The sequence below is a fragment of the Triticum aestivum genome, chromosome 6A (genome assembly GCF_018294505.1).
Source record: "Triticum aestivum cultivar Chinese Spring chromosome 6A, IWGSC CS RefSeq v2.1, whole genome shotgun sequence".
Lineage (NCBI taxonomy): Eukaryota > Viridiplantae > Streptophyta > Magnoliopsida > Poales > Poaceae > Triticum > Triticum aestivum.
Window position 1 is genome coordinate 259,081,325 of NC_057809.1, and position 24,751 is coordinate 259,106,075.

The window sequence follows — 24,751 nt, forward strand, 5'->3', positions numbered from 1 at the left end:
TGATACGTCTCCAATGTATCTATAATTTTTTATTGTTTCATGCTATTATATTACCAATCTTAGATATGTTATATGCATTTTATATCATTTTTTGGGACTAACCTATTAACGCAGTGCCCAGTGCTAGTTGATGTTTTTGCTTGTTTTTGCTTTTCAGAAAACCAATACCAAACGAGGTGCAAGCACGATTAAACTTTACGATGATTTTTCTCGACCATAAGGGACACTAGAACGTTCGGGAGGAGGCTAGAAGATCTACGAGAGAGTGACGAGCTCACCTGGCGCGCCCCAGGGGGGCCACCCCCTAAGCTCGTGGGTCCCACGCAGCTCCGTTTGACCTAATCCCACCTCTATAAATTCCCAAACATTCTCAAACCAACAGAGAGCCACCCGAAACACTTTTTCCGTCACAGCAAGCTTCAGTTCATTCGTGATCCCATCTGGAGGCCTTTTTCGGTACTCTGCCGGAGGGGGAATCGATCATGAAGGGCTTCTACATCAGCCTTGTTGCACCTTCAATGATGTGTGAGTAGTTTACCACAGACCTACGGGTCCATAGCTAGTAGGTAGATAGCTTCTTCTTTCTCTCCGATCTTCAATACAAAGTTCTCCATGATCTCCGTGGAGTTCTATCTGATGTAATCTTCTTTTGTGGTGTGTTTGTCGGAATCCAATGAACTGTGGGTTTATGATCATATTATTCATTGAAAGTAATTGAGTTTTTTGAACTTTACTATGCATGAATGTTATAGCTTTATATTTATCTCCGATCTATTTGTTTGGTTTGGCCAACTATAACCAAGTAAGTCCCTCACGCCTGGGGGGGGGGGGCGAGGAAATGCTCTTCCTGGGCTAGCTCAAGAAACCAACTATCAAAAATGGCATGGGAGTTTCCATCTCACTTCATCCCATGCAGGCACGCCCTATCACCACCTGGGCCAAAGAAGACGCCCCCATGGGAGTACATGAGCCACCTCCACGAGTTCGCAACCCAGGCAACAAATGTCTCGAGGCTCTACACCAAGGTGTGACCCCTGAAGGTCACGCAAGGAGCACGTGGGGGCACAACAATATTCCGGTCACACTACCATACATACCTTTGATGTAGGTGGGACAACATACCACTGATCATCATTGCCAGGAACATCATGGATACCCGCTTTGATAGCTCGGCGCCTTCCTCGTCGACACCATCATCATTAGCTGCACAACGCTTGAGGCCCTGTTTGGTTCATAAGTTCTAGGACTTTTTCTAGTCCCTAGTCCTTAAAAAGTCTTCCCCTGTTTGTTTCTACGGACTAAAAAGTCCCTAGTCCCTCTCTAGAGGTTATTAAATGACCATGTTACCCATAGTATATAGAAAAATAACAACCAAACAACATCATGGGGTGGCGGGCCAATGGGTGCATGGAGGGGCATTGTTGGAAAAGTCCCTAAAAGTCCCAAAAAAGACTCTCTTTGAGAGTCTTCTTCATTTAGTCCCAAAAAACAACTTTTAGTCCCTAATAGTCTCTCCCGTTTGGTTAAAAAGTTTCTAACAAGGATTTTTTCTAGTCCCTACATCAAAAAGTTCCTGGAAACAAACACCCCCTAAAGAGCAAAGAGCATGCTCAAGGAAGGCGACGGGCATCGAGCCCCCACCAATACCTCAAAGGGCTCTACGAAGATACAGGGAGAATATCGAGGAGGCTCCCCGAAGCCTTCACCCCACTCGTTGGCTTCACTCCAGGATGGCTGCCCTCCGCCGTCTTCATGGCAAAGCTTGCCATCACACAAGAGCCCCACCAGTCACCCATGTTGAATCCTCGTCTTACATAAAGAGCACAAGTTACAACCAAGTACCTTCAGACACACGGCTCTTGTTTTTTCTCATAATTTTTTTATACAAAATCGCACAGATGGATAGCAAAACATGAAAATTGCAAAATAATTGACAAATGAAAGATGGATATCCATACATATGTATCACATGGATTATTAGCCAACTTACAATCCAATGTTGGTGCCTTATTAGAAACCAATTTATCACTATTTTCTCGTTTTGATGGCACTGAATAAATGATTGCAGCTTGACCATTTATCTTTTTGACAAAACTTAGATTCTTGTTTTCACAAGATATGAAAATGCTCGCAAAAAATCAAAAGTTTTCTTAAATAGCACCAATCTGTCAGCATTCATCTGAAATTACCAATCTTTGATCCACTCTGGAGTAGTCATATCAGCAGGATCTTCAGTCAGGATGGAAGGGGGCACTGTTAAATCCTGCTGAAGAGTTTCTACATATATGTCGATGCGATTAGAGATTTCTTGAGGTACTCTTGAAGTGACATCTGCTATTTGTTTCCAGTCAATGCCATCAAACCAGGGATGTTCCTTCACAGCGTCAGCACCTGTGGCTCCAAGGCGTGTATTTTCATCTACCACAAGTAGCTGGCCAGAGAAACCACAAAATTGAGTTGCCTTATTGCACATAGAACAAATAAGGTCAAAGATATATATGAACAATGAAAGTACAAACATTGGAGCACGGATACAACCTTGGTTATAAGGTCACCAACTTCCACACTGAAAGCTGATGGTATAATTAGGCGACCTTTCGCAATCTTACCGAAAGGTTCTAGCTCGCTCTCCCTCCACGACCCAAATGGCAAGTCTGATTGCAGCATGAAATAAATCAATACTCCAAGCGCCCACCTGATCATACAAAAGCAAAATAACTATTGCTTAATGTTTACAGAACTATAGATATACATACAAATCGCAAACTCATAGCTTTCCAGCTGAAGAATGTAGTGCAAAAAATATTAATGTGCATTCTTTCCTTAAGAGAATTTGTAATTTCGTATCTACTTCAATCTTGCTTCTTGGGAGAGATTAGGTTTTTATATGTCTCCATCTGCTGTGTTTTCGGCACTGAAAGCATCTTCTAGAGGAAAATGGGCATGTCGGCACTGACACCGACGGCAACAATGACAACAACAAAGACATCCATGACAACAATAATTCACAGCACGCATAATTTGGAAGGTCTTACACAAAAATGTGGGTAGATAACCACTTACCAATCAGCAGTAAACCCATGCCCCCTGCCAAGAACAACCTCTGGAGGTAGAGAGTCAGCGATGCCACATATTGTGTAAGTCCTTTCACCTTCCAACTTCTTCGCAAACCTGAAGTCAACTACCTGTCACACATAAATACATTTTTATCATTAGAACAGCGATGCTATCTGCTCTCCTGTCACATTAAATGTCAATTTAGTAAATTAGAAACTACGCAACAATCAAAATTTGTCCTGGTCGAAGAAGGATTATATATTTGTATGCTATGGTCTTAGGGCTAGATGAACATGTGTATTAGTTTTACATTCCTCAAAAAGTGCTTATTAGAAGCATGAACATTCTCTGCAACAAATGGTAGTTCTATCACCAGATACCTTAAGGTCAGATAATCACCTGCAGATATCCCGATCGGTCGAGCATAAGAATATCTGCTGAAACACCTCTGTAAAGAATAGACCTCTGAAATATTGTACATACTTAGATGCATATTGTAGATAAGCTCATAATATGAAACATAATACAATTTTTTTTAATGTCTGCAGAAAAGACACAAAATGGTCGGACCCTTCCCCGGACCCTGGCAAGCGGGAGCTACATGCACCCGGCTGCCCTATTAGTCTCTCAAATGCAGAAAATGAAAATCTTACCCGATGAAGTTCTTCTAGAGCAACAACAACTGAAGCTGCATAGAATCGTGCGGATGACTCACTTAGTGGTGCATTAAGTATTGAAGCCAGTGAGCAACAAAGGCAACAATTCAGCAGTATTCCAAGATATGATTGATCCGCACAAGTACATAAAACTTCTGGCACACAAGCTGATTTGCTCAAAGTTTTCATCATGTCTTTCTCCTGAAACACCTGCTTTTCCTTACAGAGATCATTTACCCTCTTAATATAAAACCTTTTGAAGCTTTTCATCTTGTCTGGTTGATGGTTAGCACAAAGGAAACAGAACACGATTAGCTAAAAGTCATGTATGACCGTTAGAAAATTGATACATCTGATAACAAAGGACAGCCAAGCTGAATTCATCGTCATACCAGAGCCTCTAATTTGGACAAGACCGATCTCGCTGCAATCAGCGGCATATATGCACTCCTTCCATTCCTGTGAACATATATAGAACCATGCATCGGCAATGATCTGACCAAATCTTTCCCCTGATAGAAACATTGACATTAGAGAAAAGAAATTGAAATACTAACCCCCTACCAAATCAGATAGCTGAACCCTCCTGAAGGGCAAATCGTCATCCGCACAATGCTGGTTCTCCTTTGGGATAAGAGAACTTTTAAGCCTGCATATATGTCGTGAAATGATAAGCTCAGTGGCTGAGAAACATCTCCTGGGTGACTATGAAAAATATGTTACATGTACAGTACATGGAATCAGCCTGTGATGGTTTAGGCAAAGACCCAACAATTAAATCAAATTTCTCTTTTGCTATAGTAGAACAGATCACATCACCAACTGAGCTAGCAGTAAATGTGATAGTCTCTCCAATGAGAGCCCACTCTCCAAAGTGACCTCCCTCATCTATCTCAACCACATAATTACCACTTTCTTGACTCTGTTGGACCTGCTTTCCATGAGTACTAAGAAGATCCCACGAATCTGAATTTAACCTATCAGCTGCTACTGTAAGTCTCACATGGCCTCTTTGAATAATATATAGAGAAGAGACGTCATCATCCTGAAAAAGGGTTCACAAAAGAAACAATTAATAACCATTCAAGGATCCCATAAGTTTGCAGAAGAGCATGCCGATATGTTTTCTTTTGGCCGTGTGCATTGCAGATGCAGAGGTGGGGAGTGAACTCTTTTGTGATTATATCTCCCTGATATGGTGCAAACAATCAATAAAAGCTTCCATTTCATTAAAAAAAACAATTTTCAGGCAGTATACCTTGTCTACTATTACTTGTCCATCTGCAAATGATACCTCAACAAGTGAGTCGGCAAGTTGACTTAGCTGAAGCACTGTCAATCTTGTAAACAGTTGTACAGATCGGAGCAACTTCAGTGATGGCATGTTTGAAAATTCTGACATCAGAATTCCCCGGAAATCCTCCCGCTTTAGAGCCCATAATGTTCCATTAGTCACGGCACGGACCGAAGACTGAAGTGGCTTGTTATACCTGTTTGTTTATAAACAAATGGTAATTAGATGTGCTAAATAGTGAGGGACTGAGTGTCACCTATATCCGTCTGGACTGCTTATTCATATAGTATATGGTTAAGTCAAGTCATGGTATGGGGGGGATACTTAGGGCGGCCAGGCCAGACCCAACAAGAACGAAATTTTATTGGATTGTTTGGTTCAGAGGTTGATGGTGGCCAACCGATAAGGTGATGACGACTCGTTTCGGTGGAAGCTAATAAATCCTGGTAGTTTTACCATAAAATCGATGTAGGCTGATGGTATTAATACTGGTACGGTCTTGCAAGATCAATATATATATAGAAGTTTAAGGTTCCCTTGAAATTAAAGATTTACCAAAAAGGCTTTTGCCCCGCTTTATATATAAAGCAACAATCATCAACAACCCGGTACAAACGCACGCCAACACAACACACGCACACACCCAACGCAGGATACATTCTGGCACGGCAACACCACCCCTAGCACTACAAGAGCAATCGGGGCCTTCAACCGTGAACACGCCACCGCGAAGATATGAAGCTGCATACGACGAACCGTGGGCTCCAAGGCGGCGCCTTCAGGAAGGTTACGACAGCGGAGCGCCACCAGCGCTCGATCCGAGGATCAGAGGAGCAACACGACGGCAATGAGAGCCGCGACAACGCCTTCAAGAAAGGAACGAGCTTCGCCGCCGCCAGTCCGTCCGAAGATAGAGGTTTTCACCCCGGCCAACACTCACCGCCACCGAACGCCACACCCCAGCTAGCACACTGCCCACATGGCCATGGCCATCGGGCAGCACCGAGCCACGGGCTTTGGCCATGAGCACCGCGCTGCCACCACCTGGGCCGCCGCCCCGGCATCCAAGACCTTGACACCACCTCACCCGAGACCCGCTGCTACCCCAACCAAAGTGGCGAGCGGAAAGACCCCACCTTTCGCACCCCTGGCTGAGACCCAATAGACCGGCCAAAACTGGCCTCCATCGACCCGTCCTGCAGCACCGGGCACGAGACGAGGTCGGTCCTGCAGCCGGGCGCGAGACAAGCTCGGTCCTGCAACACCGGCCACGAGATGAGCGATGGACCGCAGCTAGGAGAGGGCCAACCCTTCGACGAAAGTAGCGCCCGGACGATGAGGAGAGGGATCGGAGGCCGACACAAGCCGCGTACGGACGAGCTGGCGCTGAAACATGCTAGCCGCTGCCGCAACTAACCTGCCAAGCTGCTGTGGGGCCACCCACGACCGGAGCAGCAGCCACACTGGGCTACAACCCAACCCGCGCTGCCCGGCGAGCTCCAAGCGTCGGAGACACCGGGCACGCAACCACCAGGAAGCCAACAGCACAGCGCCGCCAGATCAGAGGCAGCCCCGCCCCACCGCTTCCATGCCCGGCACAGGGCTCACCACCAGCTTCGCACCAGAGCATGCTGGGGAGCACCACCCCGGCGAACACCCTGCGTGGCGCCCCAGCCAAGCCGCCGCCATCTCCCCGCGCTGCCTAACGCGGCCGAGCAGCCGAAGGTCTCGACTGCCCCGAATTGGCGCCGCCACACCCGACACACCCCACCATCTCCGACGTGGCCCTCCACGCCAGCGAGCTCGCCGCCAAACACAGCCATGCCCCACGCAGCGCAGCGCCCCCACCTGACGGTGCCGGCCCGCGCCATCCACCACTGCGCGGGGGAGAGAGGAAGCCTCGCCGCCGCCCACGCCGGTAGGGCTTTGCCCGCCAGCGGAATCCGGCGGCAACGAGGAGGGGGAGGGGGACGAGGGAAGAACTTGGACCGGCGGCGGCTAGGGTTTCCCCCCGGTCGCACACGGGGGCGACGCAGGGGGAGGGGTGAATCATTAAAGATTTTTATGTGGTTCCTGCACAACGGTATAGTTCTGACCAAGGATAACCTGGCCAGTCGTCGTTGGCAGGGAGGGATGCAAGAAATGTTGCTTTTGTTATCAGGAGGGAACTATTCAACATTTGTTTCAAGCATGCCCATTTGCAACATTGGTATGGCGAATAAAGCTTTTAATCTACTACCCCCAGCTAGCATGACGAATATGTTCGGTAGTTCCCTCAGTACTTAAGGCACAAATACATGTTGGTGTTCGCGAATTACTATGGGCATTATGGAATTGTTGTAATGACCTCATCTTGAACAAATACAAGTTTCCAAAACTTCTTGCAGGTCATCTACAGAGCCACCAACTTTTGCGTGTGGTCTACCGTTCTTCGCGTGGAGGACAATGGGTTAATGGACTATGGGTGCAACCGACAAAATGATATTGAGTCATTGTATCTTGTTCGTGCCTGGTTATTTCGAGCATTGTGCTCTTTTGCTTGTTACTGTATGTACGTCGTACTGGATGTTTGACACTAACCTTAATAAGTATGGCTGTGTGCATGGGATGATGCAAAGGCCAGGGGTAAACCCTCCTTTTTGAAAAAAAAATTACTTCTAAAGTTATTCATTATTCCTCTTTCAGTTTTTAGGTTCATTTATTTTGTAGTTTTATGTTTATCTAAAAAATTCTTTTGGACATTGTCTTTGTAAAAACATTCAAGGAATATGTGTTTTTTCAGCAGGAGATATAGTTTGTTCAAACAGTACAATTTTTTTAGAATAAAGGTAATACACGCAAGTTAATTGTATCTGTGTGTGGCATAAGTAAACCTTTTAACTTCTTTAAAAAAGGAAAATTTTAAACACGTGAATATTTATTTGAAAGACATTTACATTTTCTAATCGTATGTTGGAACAAAATTCCAAATATGTTCACCGTTCGCAAGGTGGTGGGCTAACCAGGTTTCCGGGCTCCCCACCCATCACCAGGGTGGTAGGTCAAACAAGTTTTTGGGCTGGCGCGATAGTAGATGGCGATATGATTTTGTTGTTGTGTCTTTGCTTTGTTGCACAAGTGCCTGAGCAATGATTGTTGCGCTGAAAAAGGTTGCACGACCTTTGTCGCTGACCACAAGGGGCGGCACCCTCGTGGGTCATTCCTTGTGCTCTAGTCCTCAGGGTGAAAACCTAGATCAGACGATGGCGACCTCGATGTCGCTTCCTCCTAGGGGCGTTGTTCTTGGAAGTATGACCCCCGGTTGGTGTGCATGCTATTATGTCTTGCACGCCCTTTCAAACCTGCTAGGGCCGACCATGTCAGATCGTGTCTAATTGGTGGTGGATCAGGTGCAAGATCGCTTTGGTGCGCCAAGGATGCCCCTCATGGTGGTGGGAGGTAAGCGAACTGCAGTGTCTTCATCCAGTTGTCTTTGTTTATAGGTTATGGTAGGATAGGATTTGTTAAGATTGTTTGTAATCTCTCCTATACAATCCTACCTTATCTCTAAGAGAGACTTCTTCCCCTCCAAGTCTTGTACTCTATATATGTTACAATATATGTGCACTGCACTAGCCCTTTCCATAATTTCAGACTTTTGGTTGCGCTGGCTAGTGCATGAAGCTTAACATGGTATCAGAGCTAGGTTTTTTTTTCGAGCGCCGCAACTCGCCCTCCCGATCCAATCTTGCGCGTCGCCGACACTTCTTACGTTGGCGTGCTGCTTCCCTTGGTTAACGCACAGACGACGTCCGGATTTAAAAATGTTTGTGTTTTCAAAAATGTTCTGGATTTTGAAAATTTGCTCGCATTTTACAAAAAATGATTCCATTTTCAATTTTTTGTTCACGTACACAAAAATCTTCAGGATTTTAAAATTGTTCTCATGTTCAAAATTTTGTTCTGCATTTCAAAAGTTGTACCTGTTTTCAAAATATGTTCACCAATTTAAAAATGTTTGCGTTTTCCAAAATTGTTCTAAAATTTGAAAATTTGTTCGCACTTTACAAAAAAGGTTTCCATTTAATTTTTTGTTCACGTACAGAAAAAATCATCAGGATTTTCAAATTGATCTAAAATTCAAAATTTTGTTCTGTAATTTCAAAAAAGTGTTTGCAGTTTTTAAGTAATGCTCAATTTATGCCAGTATTTTTAGTTCATTTGACTTCGAGCTAAATATTTGCCATGAAGGCTTGATCGGCACTACACACACGGGAGGTCTATAGTTCAAATTCCAGCTCGTGCACAGTTTTCTTTCTACGAATTTTTGCTGACTTCAATCCTAATGGGCCGGCCCAGTCGCGCGAATCCTCTGCGAAAGGATGACTTTTTGACGCAGAATGCCTCAAATAGGTGCTCCCCTCGCTGTACAAGCAGCCCATAAATCCAATGCGGTCCGGTGGTTATGTAGGGTGTTACAAATTGGGGCAGTACTGGGCGCCGGTGCGCCGGCCGAAAGTTTCGGCCGGTCGGCCCCCAGCCGCCCGATACAGGCACCTATAGCCGCCCGATTGGATCTCCAGCGAAATCTTCTTCCTTCCGCTTCGTCTTCAATCTCCGTCTCCTCCTTTCCCCTGCCCTGCCCTCCTGCTTGCAGCATCGTCGCGAGCGCCGTCGTGCTGCCTGCTTCGCGCCTCTCGCCTCGCGGTTGTCCCACCTTTCCTCTGCCTATCCCGTCGCGACCCGGTGCAGCGCCGCCAATCTCGCCGCGCCATGTGGCTGCCAAGTTGCAGCAAAAAGCCCGTCGATGATTTACAACCCCCTCTGTTGTAACTCCGGTCATCAATGGTGGCAGCTCCCCCTCCCCCCCCCCCCTCCTCCGGTCCCATCGCCAACGGTTTCCGGCGTGGGCCGCCGTTGCAAAACCAGAAGACGGGTTGTAGCAAAAAAAAAAGCTGCTTCCAGCAAAACTAAAATACGGTGGTAGCAAAAAATTGGTCTGGTCCAGCAAATCAAAAAAGGATGGTAGCAAAAAATGTGTACGGTTCCAGCAAATAGAGACACTGGGTTCCAGCAAAAAGAAAGAGGAGAAAAAACGCACTACATGAGCCGCGGTCACCGTGGTCATCATTGAGTGAGGAAAAAGCCAGTTCCAGCAAACCATGACAATGGTTCCAGCAAATTACCACGCTGGTTGCAGCATTTCATCGATCTTGCGATGGGGACTTCCAGCAAACACGGTCTCCGGTTCCAGCAAAACGCGACACCGATTCCAGCAAAAAGAGACGCCGGTTGCAACATTGTCGTGGCGGCCGCACCATCGCTACTCGTTGTAGCTCTCCGGAATGCTGGTTCCAGCAATTCGCACGAGCGGTTGCAACATTAATCGGCTCGTCGTCCGTCGTTCAGCTCCACCGACGCGCCGCTCGTCGCACCATGGCCGTGTGCCGTTGCAGCTCCACCCCGCCCCTTACGAAGCTCTCGGGATGTGGTTTTCATGCCGCGTGGAGGGAGGGGGGAGGATCTCGCCGGCGCGCACTCCGCCTCGTATCTCCGGCCACCTCTGGTAGCAGCTCACCGGCGCACAGTCGACGAGGGCCGCGGGGCGCGCTCAGACGACAGGGGAGCAGCTGGAGAGCGAGTGAGAGGAAGCGGAAGGCAAACGCATAGCGAAGGGATAAGGTAGGGTCGCGGTTTGTTCTGGCCACGTGATGCTTCCCGATTGAACGTCCCGCGTGCGTCCGGCCCAATGTTCGGCCGACGCGCCGGGTGTAAACGTTTACCTACAAATTGGCAGGAAGTAAGAACTGTAGTTTTTGTACTCACGGTTAGACAATCAAACACCTCCTTTTTCAGTGCAAGTTTGCACGTTCTACATGGTTAGTCATCCAAGTAGCGTTTAATTTGTATCTGCCAACAAGTGTTGCCAATATTTGTGCCCATTGGTTGGATAGTATTCCAAATAGGTTCAAAATGCTAATAAGAATGGGAGCGTATGCCTTGTTATGATCGTTTGGCTATGTACAAATGATTTGGTCTTTAATGGCAAAAATTGTTCTCCTTCACAGGTTATTCTCGCACTCGCTTCGTAGGTGGTCTACGCTACACCGAACGGAGTGCCAACCGCTGTTCTAGGTGGTGTGTATGCGGTTGGAGCAGGTGGCCATGGAAGTTTTTACCCAACATGGGTGGCAGCATAGTCTTCGGATCAGTCCACCACCTTATTCGACATAGGAATAGTGTCAGTCCTATGACTCTTCTGTTGCGATATGTCGATTTTTAATTTTCATTTTGTCAGGCTGTTGGTATTGACCGTGTGCGTTCTAGCTATGCAGAGGCTGGGTGTTGCTCATCAAGCTTTGTATCCACTTAATGCTACATTTTGAGTCAATGAAAGTGCCCTTTATTGACAAAAGAGAATAATGCATTAGCTTTCAATTTTGGCACTTAGTGTTGTATGTCCTTGGAAATGATCGAGTGACTGATTACAAGGGCCAATGGTTGAGTACGGCTCTAAGCTCCATATTTAGGTGCAGAGAAGAAAAGCTTAATTATGTACTGACTGATAAAATCAATGTGACACTGAGAGCTGACCATTATTCACCACCTCGCACACGTATGCGTGTTGAATGGTAACACTAGGGGTAACAGGTGTTCACCCAAGTATTTTCTACAGAAACTTCGCTTATAAGCATACTGAAACAGTATAATAAAACAATGAGTAAAACTGACTCACATCAATGCTAGCTCTCCAAAGGAAGATAGTTTGTCAGCAGTATACCGATGCAAGACCTTGGTCACTTCCTTCCCATCTTCTTCCTGTTTATATATCTTTCATCAGCTTAGCCTTCGATAATCATAGCATAGATATTAAAATAAAATAAATAATTTATGAACTGATTTAATTTCTTGAACTGCATGCTTAAACTCAAATCTGGATATAAGCAGCATATACGGAAAAGGTTTGTGAAATGACCACTAGGTAGCTCTGTAATACCAATCACAGAGACAACTTGCTTCCACTGCTACTTCTCATCGCTTCATACATGGCCACCAACAAGGTAGCACCCAGTGGCGGACCATGATTTTCACATGAGGAGGCTAAGAAAACAACCACATAAAAAATAGCAATACATCACGCGGATTCAAATTTCCGGCAGTGCAGTTGGGAGCTTGATGAATTGGCATAAAAAGGAACATAGTGTTTTTCCTCTTTATGCCTGAACTAAGATAAGAAGTTACTCCCTCCGATCCATAATAACTTAGTTCAAAACTGCGACACTTATTTTGGATCGGAGGAAGTATTAGATAGTTAAGCAAAAAATAAGAAGTAGATCTTTCATTGAGCATTTTAAGGCCCGTTGATATATATATATATATATATATATATATATATATATATATATATATATATATATATATATATATATATATATATGTATATATATATATTTAACACATTTTAGTTTGTAGGAAGATTCCCCGCTCTGAATTTTTTTCTATTTGGAGCTTCTTCCAAAGAGGTTGGGATTCTAGTTTTAATTGGATGTGTCCTGGTAAGATCGTTAACGACTGATATACTGCCTAAGACAAGGCATGCTCTCCCCTCTGCATATCGAGAGAACAAAACAACTTCCTGATTCTAGATTCTTTCATTTATACCTACGATATCCACGCTAAAGATGAAAACTTTTGCAGTTCATATCAGCCTGATTGCCTGAATGAGGAAGTAGAGTCAGTTTCGTCCATAAACTGGGCCGAAGATCTGACAGAGGTTGACTTGCTGGCTTGTGAGTTGCCAGCTCCGTAGTTGATTGCTAACCAGAGGATAGTGACAGCCAATATTCCTATTCCTGCTTGTGTGCTTGTTTGTTATTCTTCCTATTCCTGTTACGAGACGACCTCGGCTCAAGCTGACCCCACACCGAAAGTCGTCAAGCAGTCTTGGGCTCAATCAATCAACGGGGAGGAAACCAAAACCTGTTGGAGTTCCCCGCCATCACCTCGCCTAGATCCGGGGGTTCATACCCTCCTGTAGTAGAGATGTAAGTCGCAAAGGCTACTTGCTTGCTGAGGGGGGAGAACTACCTAGTATCAAATTCACAAAGCAGCACATTTAGTAGTTGACATCTTTCTTTCTCGTTTTCACCGGAAAGGAGAATTTTCATGTTAAGCAAGAAGAGCTATGAGTTGGAGGGCTATTTCACCGACCGTCACGTCTCCTTTGTATCTGCCGAAGACGCAAGTAGCCCAACGACAGGCTTGTGAGGAGTTGAATGACGACACGCAAAGGTCTTTTGGCAAAACTGGGGGCTCTTTATCTAAAGGAAGGGCAAAGTCAACAGGCCAATCCCAGTTTCAGAATTGGAAGAAGCAGTAGGAGGTTCACCATCGAAAAGGCATGGGACAACAAACTCTCTTAAAGCTTTCTTCGAATAAGTCTTTCGCTTGACTTGGCTCAACGGCATGTTACGAACATTATCAATCCTTGAAAAAGGGAAGAAATGGCGAACGTACGCTATCCAACAGAAGTCCCGACCGATATGACTATTCCTATCCTTTCATCCTTTAGCGAATGCTGGAACGAAAGTAATCCCTCGAAGTTCAATAAAAAGGGTATTGCAAATCAACTAATTGTTTGCAAAATACCACCTCCTCCTGTATCTACTATTGGTTTCCTGAAAATCAACCAAAAGCAAGGGTAGCCTTCGTTGCACATCTTCTAAAAAGATAAGGGATCGGTATCGGCTCAATTGAACAAGCTGAGGTATATGGTGAATAGTTTCAATTGGATGTGCAACATGATCCCTCGCTTTTGACTGTATTCAGTGGCCTATTGTGCATATAAATACTTGGGATTAATTTTCTATTCGGCCAGTACTTGTTACTTTGTTAGGCAGATCCCCCAGATTCGTATTTTTTTCCAACTTAGTAGTCATTTTTCTGCAGAAAAAAACTTGGAAGTCATTTTGTACTATTCTTCCATTTGTATATACACAGGGCGGTTGATGTGTCATTGTGAAATCCTAAGCTTGTAAGTTTATTCCTCTCCTCATATCTTTTTTTAGAAAAGGAGGATGACCCTGGCTTCTGCATCTGGGCGATGCATGCAGCTATTTTATTAATTATTCATAAAGACCTTACAAGGTAATATATCAGGTAGTCTGAATCCACCATCTTGGCAACATCTGTCACTACTCCTATCCACTCGATGAAGGGGTGCCTATTGTCTGAGCCGAATACCAAACAAACATCACACCAAAGCCTAACATCTAAAGTCGGAGGCCCCAACCAAGCTGCATTGCTGGGTCTGGGGCACACACCGGTCTGGCACACTCTCAGAGCCTGCCGCCGCCGTCTTTCACCGATCCATCTGTAGAGCAGGTACTGACGCATCAACCTTGCCAGGCCAGCTGTCGACGCCATCACGGCGCCAGACAACGCCACCATCCTGCACGTATCCATCCACACGCGCCCGTTGCCGAAACTCCGCAGCGCCATGCCGCCAAGATCTGCCTTCGGCCTTGCCGTAGATGTAACACCGCTCCTCCTCTTGTCCCTTCCAGCTAGAACTTGATCCAAAACGATGCCCTCTGGAGGGAGAACGACACCGAAGGCGTCGTCATCGTCCGATCCGGTAGACCCAGATCTAGGGTTTCCCTCGAAACATCCCGATCGAGTTGATTTGACCTGCAACGACGATGCCTCTAGAAGGAAAAGACTTCAGAGACGTCACCATAGTCCGCCAAGGCTGCAGTCAGATCCTCCATCCCCTCACCGGTCCCTCCACACGCCGCAGGCCGACGAAGATCACACTGCGGCAGATCTGGACGGGGCGCCAGATCCGCGGCCGCCACGACCCATCTCCAGGAAGAGTCGTCCACCACATCATCCATGGAGTGCTTCACCACCACTCATGCATCCAGGGAAGCCCATCGCCGGCCATGGACCGTTGGCCACCACCGCACAGGCTAGGGGCGCCGCCCTGCCTGCTGCCCACGGGCGCCCCTGCCGCCTCTAGGGGATCCCACTGCAGATCCGCCCGCCCTAGCGCCTTGGGCACTGGGTCCGGCCGCCGCCTCCGTGTCTCGGGCTGGTGCTCGAGGTCCGGCAGTCGTCGCCGCGTCTCTGACTGGCGCTCGGGTCCGGCCGCCGCCTCCGCGTCTCTGACTGGCGCTCTGGTCCGGCCGCCGCCACTGGCCTTTGGCTCACCCAGGTCGGGTCGCCGCAACTTTGCTCCTCTGATTCTGGTGTACGAGCGCTGTGGGCGCTGCTTCTGTCGTTTGACTTACTCTGGATTCATCGATCGGTTGTGTGGATTGATTAAAAAAAGAGAGAAGGTTAAAAAAAGAGGTACAGAGAGCGCCCCATGTCTTCGACCTCGTTGGGCTATGTCGCCATTCCACGCCGCCCGATGATTTTTGATGGGGCTAACTATGCTGAGTTTGCTGCTTTTATGCGCATTCACATGCGTGGCCTTCATCTCTGGGGAGTTCTTTCCGGCGAGGTTCCTTGTCCTCAGCGCCCGGTTCCTCCTGTGGCTCCTATCCCACCGCCGCCTCCATCGGATCTTGCCGCAAATGCTTCTGATGATGATAGGGCTGCAGCCCGAGTTGCTGCTGATGATGCGGTTGCTACTTATGACCAGCAGGTCGTGGTTTATTCGGATGCTCTTTCCGTTTATCGTGATGATCTGGCTGCTTACACTCAGTGGTGTGATGATGATGCTCGTGGAGCTGCTGTCCTCACTGCCAGTGTTCTACCACAGTTTTCTTCTGAGTTTATGGGTCTCGACACTGTGTTTGAGATGTGGACTCGTCTTCGTCAGCGCTATCAGCCCTCTGGTGATGCTCTCTACTTGTCTGTGGTACGTCAGGAGCATGCTCTTCAGCAGGGAGACTCCACTATTGATGAGTTCTACACTCAGAGTTCTGCTATCTGGCGCTAGCTTGACTCCCTTCGCACTGCTTTTTGTGGCACTTGCGCCTGTTGCCAGACTGTGAGGTCCGACTTGGAGTTTCAGCGTGTCTATGAGTTTCTGTCGCGACTCCGTGGGGAGTTTGAGCCTCGGCGTGCTCAGTTGTTTGCTCGTGGCCGTGTTCCTATTTTTGAGGTGCTTTCTGAGCTTCCTGCTGAGGAGACTCGCCTCCGTGGTGCCGGTCTGCTTCAAGTTCCATCTGTGCTTGCTGCTCAAGCTGCTACTCCATCAGTACCTTCTCGCTCGAGTGCTCCGCCGCTACTACCCACTCCTTTTGGTAGTGAGAGCCGCACTCGTGAGGGCCGCTATCGTCCTCATACTCATTGTGGGTACTGCAACACAGATGGTCACCCCGAATCTGATTGCTTCAAGAAGAAGCGTGATATGCATAATAGGGAGCGCAATTCTTCTACTGGGACCCGCGCTTCTTCCTCGACGTCGTCTACTGTCTCCTTGACTGAGCAGGATATTATTATGAAGCTTAAGCGTCTACTTGCTGCTTCAGGTTCTTCGACGGGTACTGCAGGCTCTGTGACTGGTGCTTCTAGTGTTGAGCGACCACCATCTACACAGTCTGGTACATCCCCATGGGTTCTGGATTCTGGAGCTTCATTTCATATGTCTTTTGATTCCTCCGTCTTGTCCTCTCTTAGATCTCTCGATTTTCCTATTAATGTTCTTACTGCTGATGGTACTCCTCTACCCGTTGCTAGTCGAGGCATTCTTTCCACTTCTTCATTTCATGTTCTAGATGTTTCTTATGTTCCTCGCCTTACCATGAACTTATTTTCTGCAAGTCAGCTTACTGATTCTGGTTGTCGCGTCATTCTTGACATTGATTCTTGCACTGTCCAGGATCGTCACACGAAAGCTTTGGTTGGAGCTGGCCCTCGCCGCCTTGACTCCCAGGGGCTTTGGGAGTCAGACTGGCTTCATGTTCCATCCGCTGCCACTACACTCGCCAGTACATCTGCCATCGCTGCTTCTGCTACCAGCTCCTTCCAGCAGTGGCATCATCGCCTTGGTCACCTTTGTGGTTCTCGGCTATCGTCTTTAGTTTGTCGTGGTCTTCTGGGGCCTGTCTCAGGAGATGTCTCTTTGCAGTGTCAGGGTTGTAGGCTTGGTAAACAGGTTCAGTTACCTTATCCTACAAGTGAGTCAGTGTCTCAACGCCCTTTTGATTTAGTTCATTCCGATGTGTGGGGACTGGCTCCCTTCTCTTCCAAAGGGGGGCATCGCTACTATATTATTTTTATAGATGATTTCTCTCGCTACACTTGGCTTTACTTCACGTCTTCTCGTAGCGAGGTTCTCTCTATTTATAAGCGTTTTGCCGCCATGGTCCACACTCAATTCTCTACACCTATTCGTGTGTTTCGTGTTGATTCTGTTGGCGAGTATATCTCCAAAATGTTGCGTGGTTTTCTTGCTGAGCAGGGTACTCTTGCGCAATTCTCTTGTCGCGGTGCTCACGCTCAGAATGGCGTGGCTGAGCGCAAGCATCGCCACCTTCTTGAGACAGCTCGTGCGATGATGATTGCCGCCTCTCTTCCGCCTCATTTCTGGGCTGAGGCTGTCTCCACTGCCACATATCTCATAAACATTCAACCCTCATCTGCTCTACAGGGAGGTATTCCTCTAGAGCGTCTTTTTGATCATCATCCTGATTATTCCGCTCTTCGATTGTTTGGTTGTGTTTGTTATGTTCTCCTTGCCCCTCGAGAACGCACCAAACTAACTGCTCAGTCTGTCGAGTGTGTTTTTCTAGGCTACAGTGATGAGCATAAGGGTTATCGGTGTTGGGATCCTGTCGGTCAACGGATGCGTATTTCTAGGGATGTGACTTTTGATGAGTCTCGTCCATTCTATCCACAACCATCCTCTTTGACCTTTTCAGTAGAGGATATCTCTTTTCTCACGTTTCCTGATACACCTCCCTCCGTTCCTCATATTCCTACTCCTCCTTATCGTCCCACTATTGCAGATCCGACACCGTCTTCTCCTATCGTTCCTTCTCCTTCCTTATTGCATGACATCCCACCTTCATCACCGATGTCTTCTCCATCTCCATCACTTCGGGTGGTTCCTTCTCATCCCGCTTTTCCTTTTAATTATACTCGTCGTCGACGTGTTATGGATGAATCTACTGATGTGCCATCTACTTCTGGTGCACCGTCTTCCACGTCCCAGCCGACTTATGGTCTTCGAGCTCGACCTTGCCCTCCTCCTGACCGCTATTCTCCTAGCAAATATGACCTTTCGGTTGTACTTGAGCCTACCTCTTATCGTGATGCTGTTGCTCATCCTGAATGGCAGTTTGCGATGGCAGAGGAGATTGCCGCACTTGAGCGCAACAACACATGGGATCTGGTTTCTCTTCCTCCCCGTATTCGTCCCATCACTTGTAAGTGGGTCTATAAGATTAAGACTCGCTCTGATGGTTCTCTTGAGCGTTATAAAGCTCGTCTTGTAGCTCGTGGCTTTCAGCAGGAGCATGGTCGTGATTATGATGAGACTTTTGCTCCTGTGGCCCATATGACCACTGTCCGCACACTTCTCGCCATGGCCTCTGTTCGCCACTGATGTGTGTCACAACTTGATGTTAAAAATGCATTTCTTAATGGTGAGTTGCGTGAGGAGGTTTATATGCAGCCACCACCTGGGTATTCAGTTCCCGATGGCACGGTTTGTCGTCTTCGTCGCTCTCTATATGGCCTTAAGCAAGCCCCTCGCGCTTGGTTTGAGCGTTTTGCCTCTGTGATCACCGCTGTTGGGTTTTCACCCAGTGATCGCGATCCAGCGTTGTTTCTCCACCTTTCTGCTCGTGGTCGCACTCTTCTTCTTCTATATGTTGATGACATGATCATCACTGGCGACGATTCTGAGTACATTGCCTTTGTCAAGGCGCGTCTTAATGAGCAGTTCCTTATGTCTGATCTTGGTCCTCTTCGTTACTTTCTTGGGACTGAGGTTTCCTCCACCTCTGATGGCTTTTTTATTTCCCAAGAAAAGTATATCCAGGATATTCTTACTCGTGCGGCTCTTAGTGATGAGCGCACTACTGAGACTCCTATGGAGCTCAATGTTCACCTTCGGGCTTCTGATGGTGTGCCCTTGTCTGATCGAACACGTTATCGTCATCTTGTTGGGAGTCTTGTGTATCTTGCTGTCACTCGTCCGGATATCTCCTATCCTGTCCATATTCTGAGTCGGTTTGTTTCTGCTCCCACTTCAGTTCACTATAGTCACCTTCTTCGTGTTCTACGATATCTTCGTGGCACGATCTCTCATCGTCTCTTTTCCCCCGTTCCAGCTCGTTACAGCTCCAGGCCTATTCGGATGCTACGTGGGCTAGTGATCCTACGGATCGCCGTTCACTTTCTGACTACTGTGTCTTTCTTGGTGGTTCCCTCATTTCCTGGAAGACGAAGAAACAGACTGCAGTTTCTCGTTCGAGTGCAGAGGCTGAGTTGCGAGCTATGGCTCAGCACGTTTGTGTGCAGTTATTATTTTCCTCCTGATTTTGGGTTTCTCTCTATTCTTGATTATATTCTCTATTTGATTTGCATTTTTAACATAATATACCAGAAAAGGCTTTCGCCCCGCTTTAAGCAAACCGTCAGAAGCCAACATAATATATAAGCTTCAAAACCATTACCTGCATGGCCAGAACTTCAAACTCACCATTCCCAACTACATAAAAGCAGTCGCCTTCACCACCCTGCATTATACAATCTTCTTATTGTATACTTCTAAGCAGCCTCAAAATGTCATTAAAAGACGTAATGAAAAGCGGGGGATAATAACCTGCTGCACCACTATATCCCCAGGTGTTGCCTCAACCCGTTGCATGCAATCAAGTAAAACATTGCGTTGTGAATCAGTGAGCTTTCTGAAGAGGAAATGATCATGTAGTATCCTCTCAATACGTGCCTTTGTATCATTTTGTTTATAGGATTTGTCAGCAGTAGGAGATAATAAGAAGTCCTGAACTAAATTTTGCACAACGGAAAAGTGGGTAGACCTTACTTGCTCTTCCCATGTCTTGCGATGTGATGGAGATGGAGGAATCCATAGTTGACCATTTTCCAGAGAACTTTCAATAGCTCTCAACCGTGCACGTGATAGATCATGCCTGGAGCGCTGGTTATTGGGGTTCAAACTTGTGATGGATGGTGATTCAGAGCCCACCAGTTCTACTACTTGCTGTGATGGTTGTAAAGACACCTTCAATACGGTATGGGTGGAACCACTCTGTTGAAAGACGAGGTTTATCCACGTAATCAAATAAAATAACTGCTATGGAAGCTACACAGGAAAACTATAATGATAAATCCATACATCAGTTAACCCGTTAATATGTACAAGTATGATTGTGATGTCATCCGTACGAGTTTCATACTGCAGCCAGAGACGATAGGACTCAGCAACAATTGCAGCACATGCATCACGAGGATCCTTGTATTTAGCAATCTGCAAATCCATCATCATAGAGTTGAATATACTGTCACACTATACATTAGAGTATTCACAACATGTATGCAATGCAATAGGTGAAGAAGGGCTTGATCTCTAATATATACTCCCTCCGTAACTTTTTGTAAGACATTTTTAGAGTCCATGACAGTGTTAAAAAACATCTTATATTAAGTTACAGAGGGAGTATATCTCTACTATTCCAGCGAAAAACTTGGTGCTCACAGGATATTCAGAAACTAAATTAAGAATCACAGAGACAACCACAGATTAGCAGCAGTAGATGGGCTTTACCATGTCTACGACTGTTTGGCTAGAAAGAAACTCGAAAACTCCGTCACTAGCAATAACGAAGAATGGATGGCTGGCACTGAGCTCCAGGTTAAAAAATTCAGGATTTGCGACGACGCCAATTGATTCAGCAACAGAATCTCCAATACTACGAGTAAAAGCAGTTCCCGGAAACATGCCATTTTCCACCCACAACCTTGGAGGATCGCCATCGTCACTTTCCTCGTTGCCCCAACACTGAGCATCTGGATTCTTTAGTCCTTCTATTTGATCCAATGTCAGAACCCTGGCACCACACTCCTTGACCCTTTCAACCTCATCGGTCCGGTAAGGAGTTTGATCTATGGACAGGTCAACAGCAATAATATACTCTCCTCTTTTCTCAGCAATAAGAGCACGTGAATCGCCTGTATTTGCAATGTACAATGTTTTGCCCCTCACCAGTATAGTGATCGCGGTAGTACCACTCATGGAATCATCCAAGCTGTCCGCATGGAGCTGAGAATTTGTTGCCAAGAAAGCAGAATGAAGAGCCTGAACAGCATCAGTACGAAACCGGCTATCCCGGAGCAAGTTTTCACACAATCTTCGTTTCACGAACTGCGAGCACTGAGCTCCATATTCCCCATGACCATCAAATACACCAAAGAAGTGGTCATCAGGGCTTGTTCCAAATGGAGTGTGTATGCAGAAGCTATCTTGGTTTGGTTTGTCCAATGACTCTGGGTAGTAACCTCTCTCAGACAAATAGGAGTATCTCAGGTCATAGTTTCCCAACGGGACTCGAACTTTGCGCGAACCTTCTGGAGGAAGAAACTGTGAAGAGACCCTTGAGAGACGATTAATACCAACATTTGATTCCCTTGTAATGTTCATTTGGCCGAATCCATCATCTCCCTCTAGATCATCAGAAGAGCCATCTGAAGCACTAGAATCTATCTTTGCCCTTCCCCAACTTGATTTTCCCCTTGACTCTCTTCGGGAGTCAGGTGTTTGATTAAGACACCCGTGGGAGTGCAAACATCCCTTAAAATGTAAACAAAAACAACACTTCGAAGGTGAGCAGCCCATCAGATGTAAAACCAGCTTGGTAAGGGCCAAGAGGCAGAAAGAACATGAACACTCAGAATTCTCCGATCCAGCAATAAACGATGGACCGACAAGACCAATTTCAAGAAGCTGCCAACATATACTGAATCCGAGAACTCAGAGCGCCACACTCTGTAGATGATACTTATTTCCTTACGTATCAGAAAAGTTCATACGCTCACCTGAAATTTTGAAAAAAGAATACTAAACAATTCAGGCATAACCCCATACCGAAAAAGGCTTTCGCTCCGCTTTATATATAAAGCAAACCACAGAGGCCGCCCTCAGAAGTCATAACCCCATTATAAGTTACAAGAGAACTATTTGGAGATATTATTTCATAACAATGAAAATCTACCCATGAATTCTTATGGAAGCACAGATTTGGAAGAATACTAACTTAAGTGCAATAATAACATAATCAGTTTCGCGAAAGCACATCTAGATGTGCTCTAAGTATTGCACATCTAGGTCCCACGTCATTGATTTTACGCTAAGATTCGTGCAAGCATTTTCTTTTGTCTTTTTTCTTTTTCTCTCTAGCTTGATTGAGTCACTTAGATGTGCAATAACTAGAGCACATCTAGATGTGCCCTAGACAAACCCCTCGGCTTTTGTGTGTAGGAGTGTAAGCATGCAACTGGTAGATCATAGAATTTAAAAGATAGGGCACCCTCTTCTAAAATAACATGATGGAAGAACTGAATTTAATTGGCATTTCAATCAAATGGAAACACTGCAAAACTACTCTCTTATTGGACAATAAATAAAATGATTGATGAAGAAATAGCTCAAAATCTAAATAACAATTGAATCTTGGAAAACACAGAAACATTGAGAGCAAAACATGCATTACCCTAAGATTTGACCAATCAGACACTCACCAAGAAAACTATTTAGAGAAAACTTAAGATATATAGCTCTACTAATAATGTGGTCATCTGAAGTCCTCAACTCCAAGCAGAAGAAGCTAACACATAGGAGGAGGACTACTAATGCGTACATGTTATACAAAAAAGAAAATTTTGGCAATGGTAATCGGAAAGAGTAAATTACATCATTCCCTGCACGTTCGTGGAACTCTTCTATTTTTGGTTTGCGCGACTTGGATGCTGTTTTGCTGCTCCCTTATCTCCTGATAGTGGAACCCCGTCTATTTTTAGAATGGATCATGGAAAAATGTCCAACCGGTCCTATTTATTGAGAATATTACAAAAAATAATGATTTTTTTTGTTAAGCTTTTTCATTTTTCATTGCGATTTCTTGTAACTGTTGTCTTACAAACAAAACAGTCAAATGCATTTATCTATGAAAGGAATATACTTTACTAAGCCTCTATATAATTTCGACTTAGAGAAAAAACTCACCCGCAAAAAAAACTGAAAAAACTGGAAGCAATCTTAGTGTGGAGCAATATAATGACTAAAGATTTGTGGGTGCCGTTAAAGAAGTGCAATATACACATCAAGTTCATTTAATGTTCTTAAAAAACTTCAATCATTATAGCACAAAATGTTTGGAAAATCTTGATCAATTCAAAAGGTAAATTGATTCAGACAAAAAATGTCATTAACAGCTAAATGTTACTGCAGTTCAAGTACGCAAGAGAGGGCCTTTCACTCCCCGCACCACAACGTTCAAAAAATCTTTCTCTTTTCTTCGAAGAAGCAGCAGCAGCAGCCAGACGTGCTATTTATTGCCAAAGAAAAGAATCTCATATGGTCCTAAAGAAATTCTACAGTGGAAAAAGAAGAGGAAAATAAAAGAAAATCCTGATAGCAGAGTTCCCTTGTGTACGGAATGATTACACAATCGCATTATAAGCACAAGTATCGAGTAACCAGAGCCAAAACAAAACAAAAAAACAAAACTGAGCTGTTCTTCAAAGAAAAATACAGTAGTTGCCAGGTACCTGACTTGGGATAATGATAGATCATTCTGCAATCACGACTACTATGAACTCGGCACTCCCAAGTCCCAACTACCAGAACTTAGAAGAAAGGAGGAGAACGGCCATGGAACTTACGGACGTTGCTCGCGAAAAGTGGGGAATCTGCGGCAGCATACGGGGAGAGAGGGGGTGGTGGTGGTTTGTGAGGTGGGTGAGAGGAGGGAGGTGTGTGTGGTGGTCGTCGAGTAGAGAGGAGCAGAGGAATGTTTTGCTCCTACAAGATTACCGAAAAAGGCTTTCGCCCGCTTTATAAATAAAGCAACCATCAAGCATAAAGTATCACGGTCAGAACTGTGAGAATATACCAAAGCGTCTCAACTCCCATACAGGGGAGCCGCATGTACTTATATTGGAGAGACCCATCTCTTGATAGGTTACAAGGTACGGTAGTTGGACTACCATAGAGATATTACAGGAAGGTTTAAAGGGATAGAAAGAGAGGATAGAAATAGATAGAGATAAACTCTAACTAAACTACCCTACAGAACCTTGGCGCACAAGGTCACACATAGCCAGGCATCGATCATGTTTAACACCTTTCCTTAATCAAAACTTAACTAAATTGAGATTACGCTTGAATTCTTCAAAGAGTCTTGTAGGCAGCGCTTTTGTAAACCCATCAGCAACTTGATCTCTTGAATGCACAAACCGGATATCCAACTCTTTGTTGGCAACTCTTTCTCTCACAAAGTGATAGTCAATCTCAATATGTTTAGTCCTTGCATGAAAAACAGGGTTAGCAGATAAATACGTGGCACCAAGATTGTCACACCAAAGACAAGGAGTTGGAGTGTGACGTATCCCAAGTTCTCTCAGCATGGACTTCACCCAAATGATCTCCGAGATGGCATCTGCTAGTGTCTTGTACTCTGCTTCAGTGCTTGACCTCGAAACTGTGGCATGTTTCCTTGCACGCCATGAGATTAGGTTAGGTCCAAAGAACACAGCAAAACCACCAGTTAAGCGTCTGTCATCTGGG

The 24,751-nt window shown here is 45.7% G+C and overlaps 1 protein-coding gene and 1 long non-coding RNA gene across 12 annotated transcripts; both read right to left on the reverse strand.

Annotated features, from left to right (window-relative positions):
- Positions 1-1,930: 1,930 nt before the first annotated feature.
- On the reverse strand, positions 1,931-24,072 carry LOC123127400 (protein phosphatase 2C and cyclic nucleotide-binding/kinase domain-containing protein). 11 transcript variants are annotated; one of them, XM_044547092.1, is made up of 16 exons: positions 23,734-23,994; positions 20,735-22,002; positions 20,306-20,437; positions 19,994-20,218; positions 19,772-19,897; positions 19,623-19,685; positions 11,723-11,805; positions 4,972-5,203; positions 4,448-4,758; positions 4,278-4,362; positions 4,106-4,172; positions 3,711-3,988; positions 3,457-3,522; positions 3,064-3,185; positions 2,539-2,695; positions 1,931-2,431 (listed from the first exon to the last, which is right to left on the reverse strand). In XM_044547092.1, the coding sequence occupies exons 2-16, from the start codon at positions 21,800-21,802 to the stop codon at positions 2,186-2,188; spliced, it is 3,261 nt and encodes a 1,086-aa protein (XP_044403027.1). In that variant the 5' UTR covers positions 21,803-22,002; positions 23,734-23,994; the 3' UTR covers positions 1,931-2,185. The 11 variants fall into 11 exon arrangements, with proteins under 11 accessions (XP_044403027.1, XP_044403028.1, XP_044403025.1 ...); XM_044547093.1 differs by having other exon boundaries at positions 19,772-19,856; positions 19,989-20,218; XM_044547090.1 differs by having other exon boundaries at positions 19,772-20,218; positions 23,848-24,072.
- Positions 5,504-7,732, reverse strand: LOC123127403 (uncharacterized). Its single transcript, XR_006462454.1, has 2 exons — positions 6,425-7,732; positions 5,504-6,263 (listed from the first exon to the last, which is right to left on the reverse strand). It is a non-coding gene; the product is annotated as an uncharacterized lncRNA (long non-coding RNA).
- Positions 24,073-24,751: the final 679 nt, after the last annotated feature.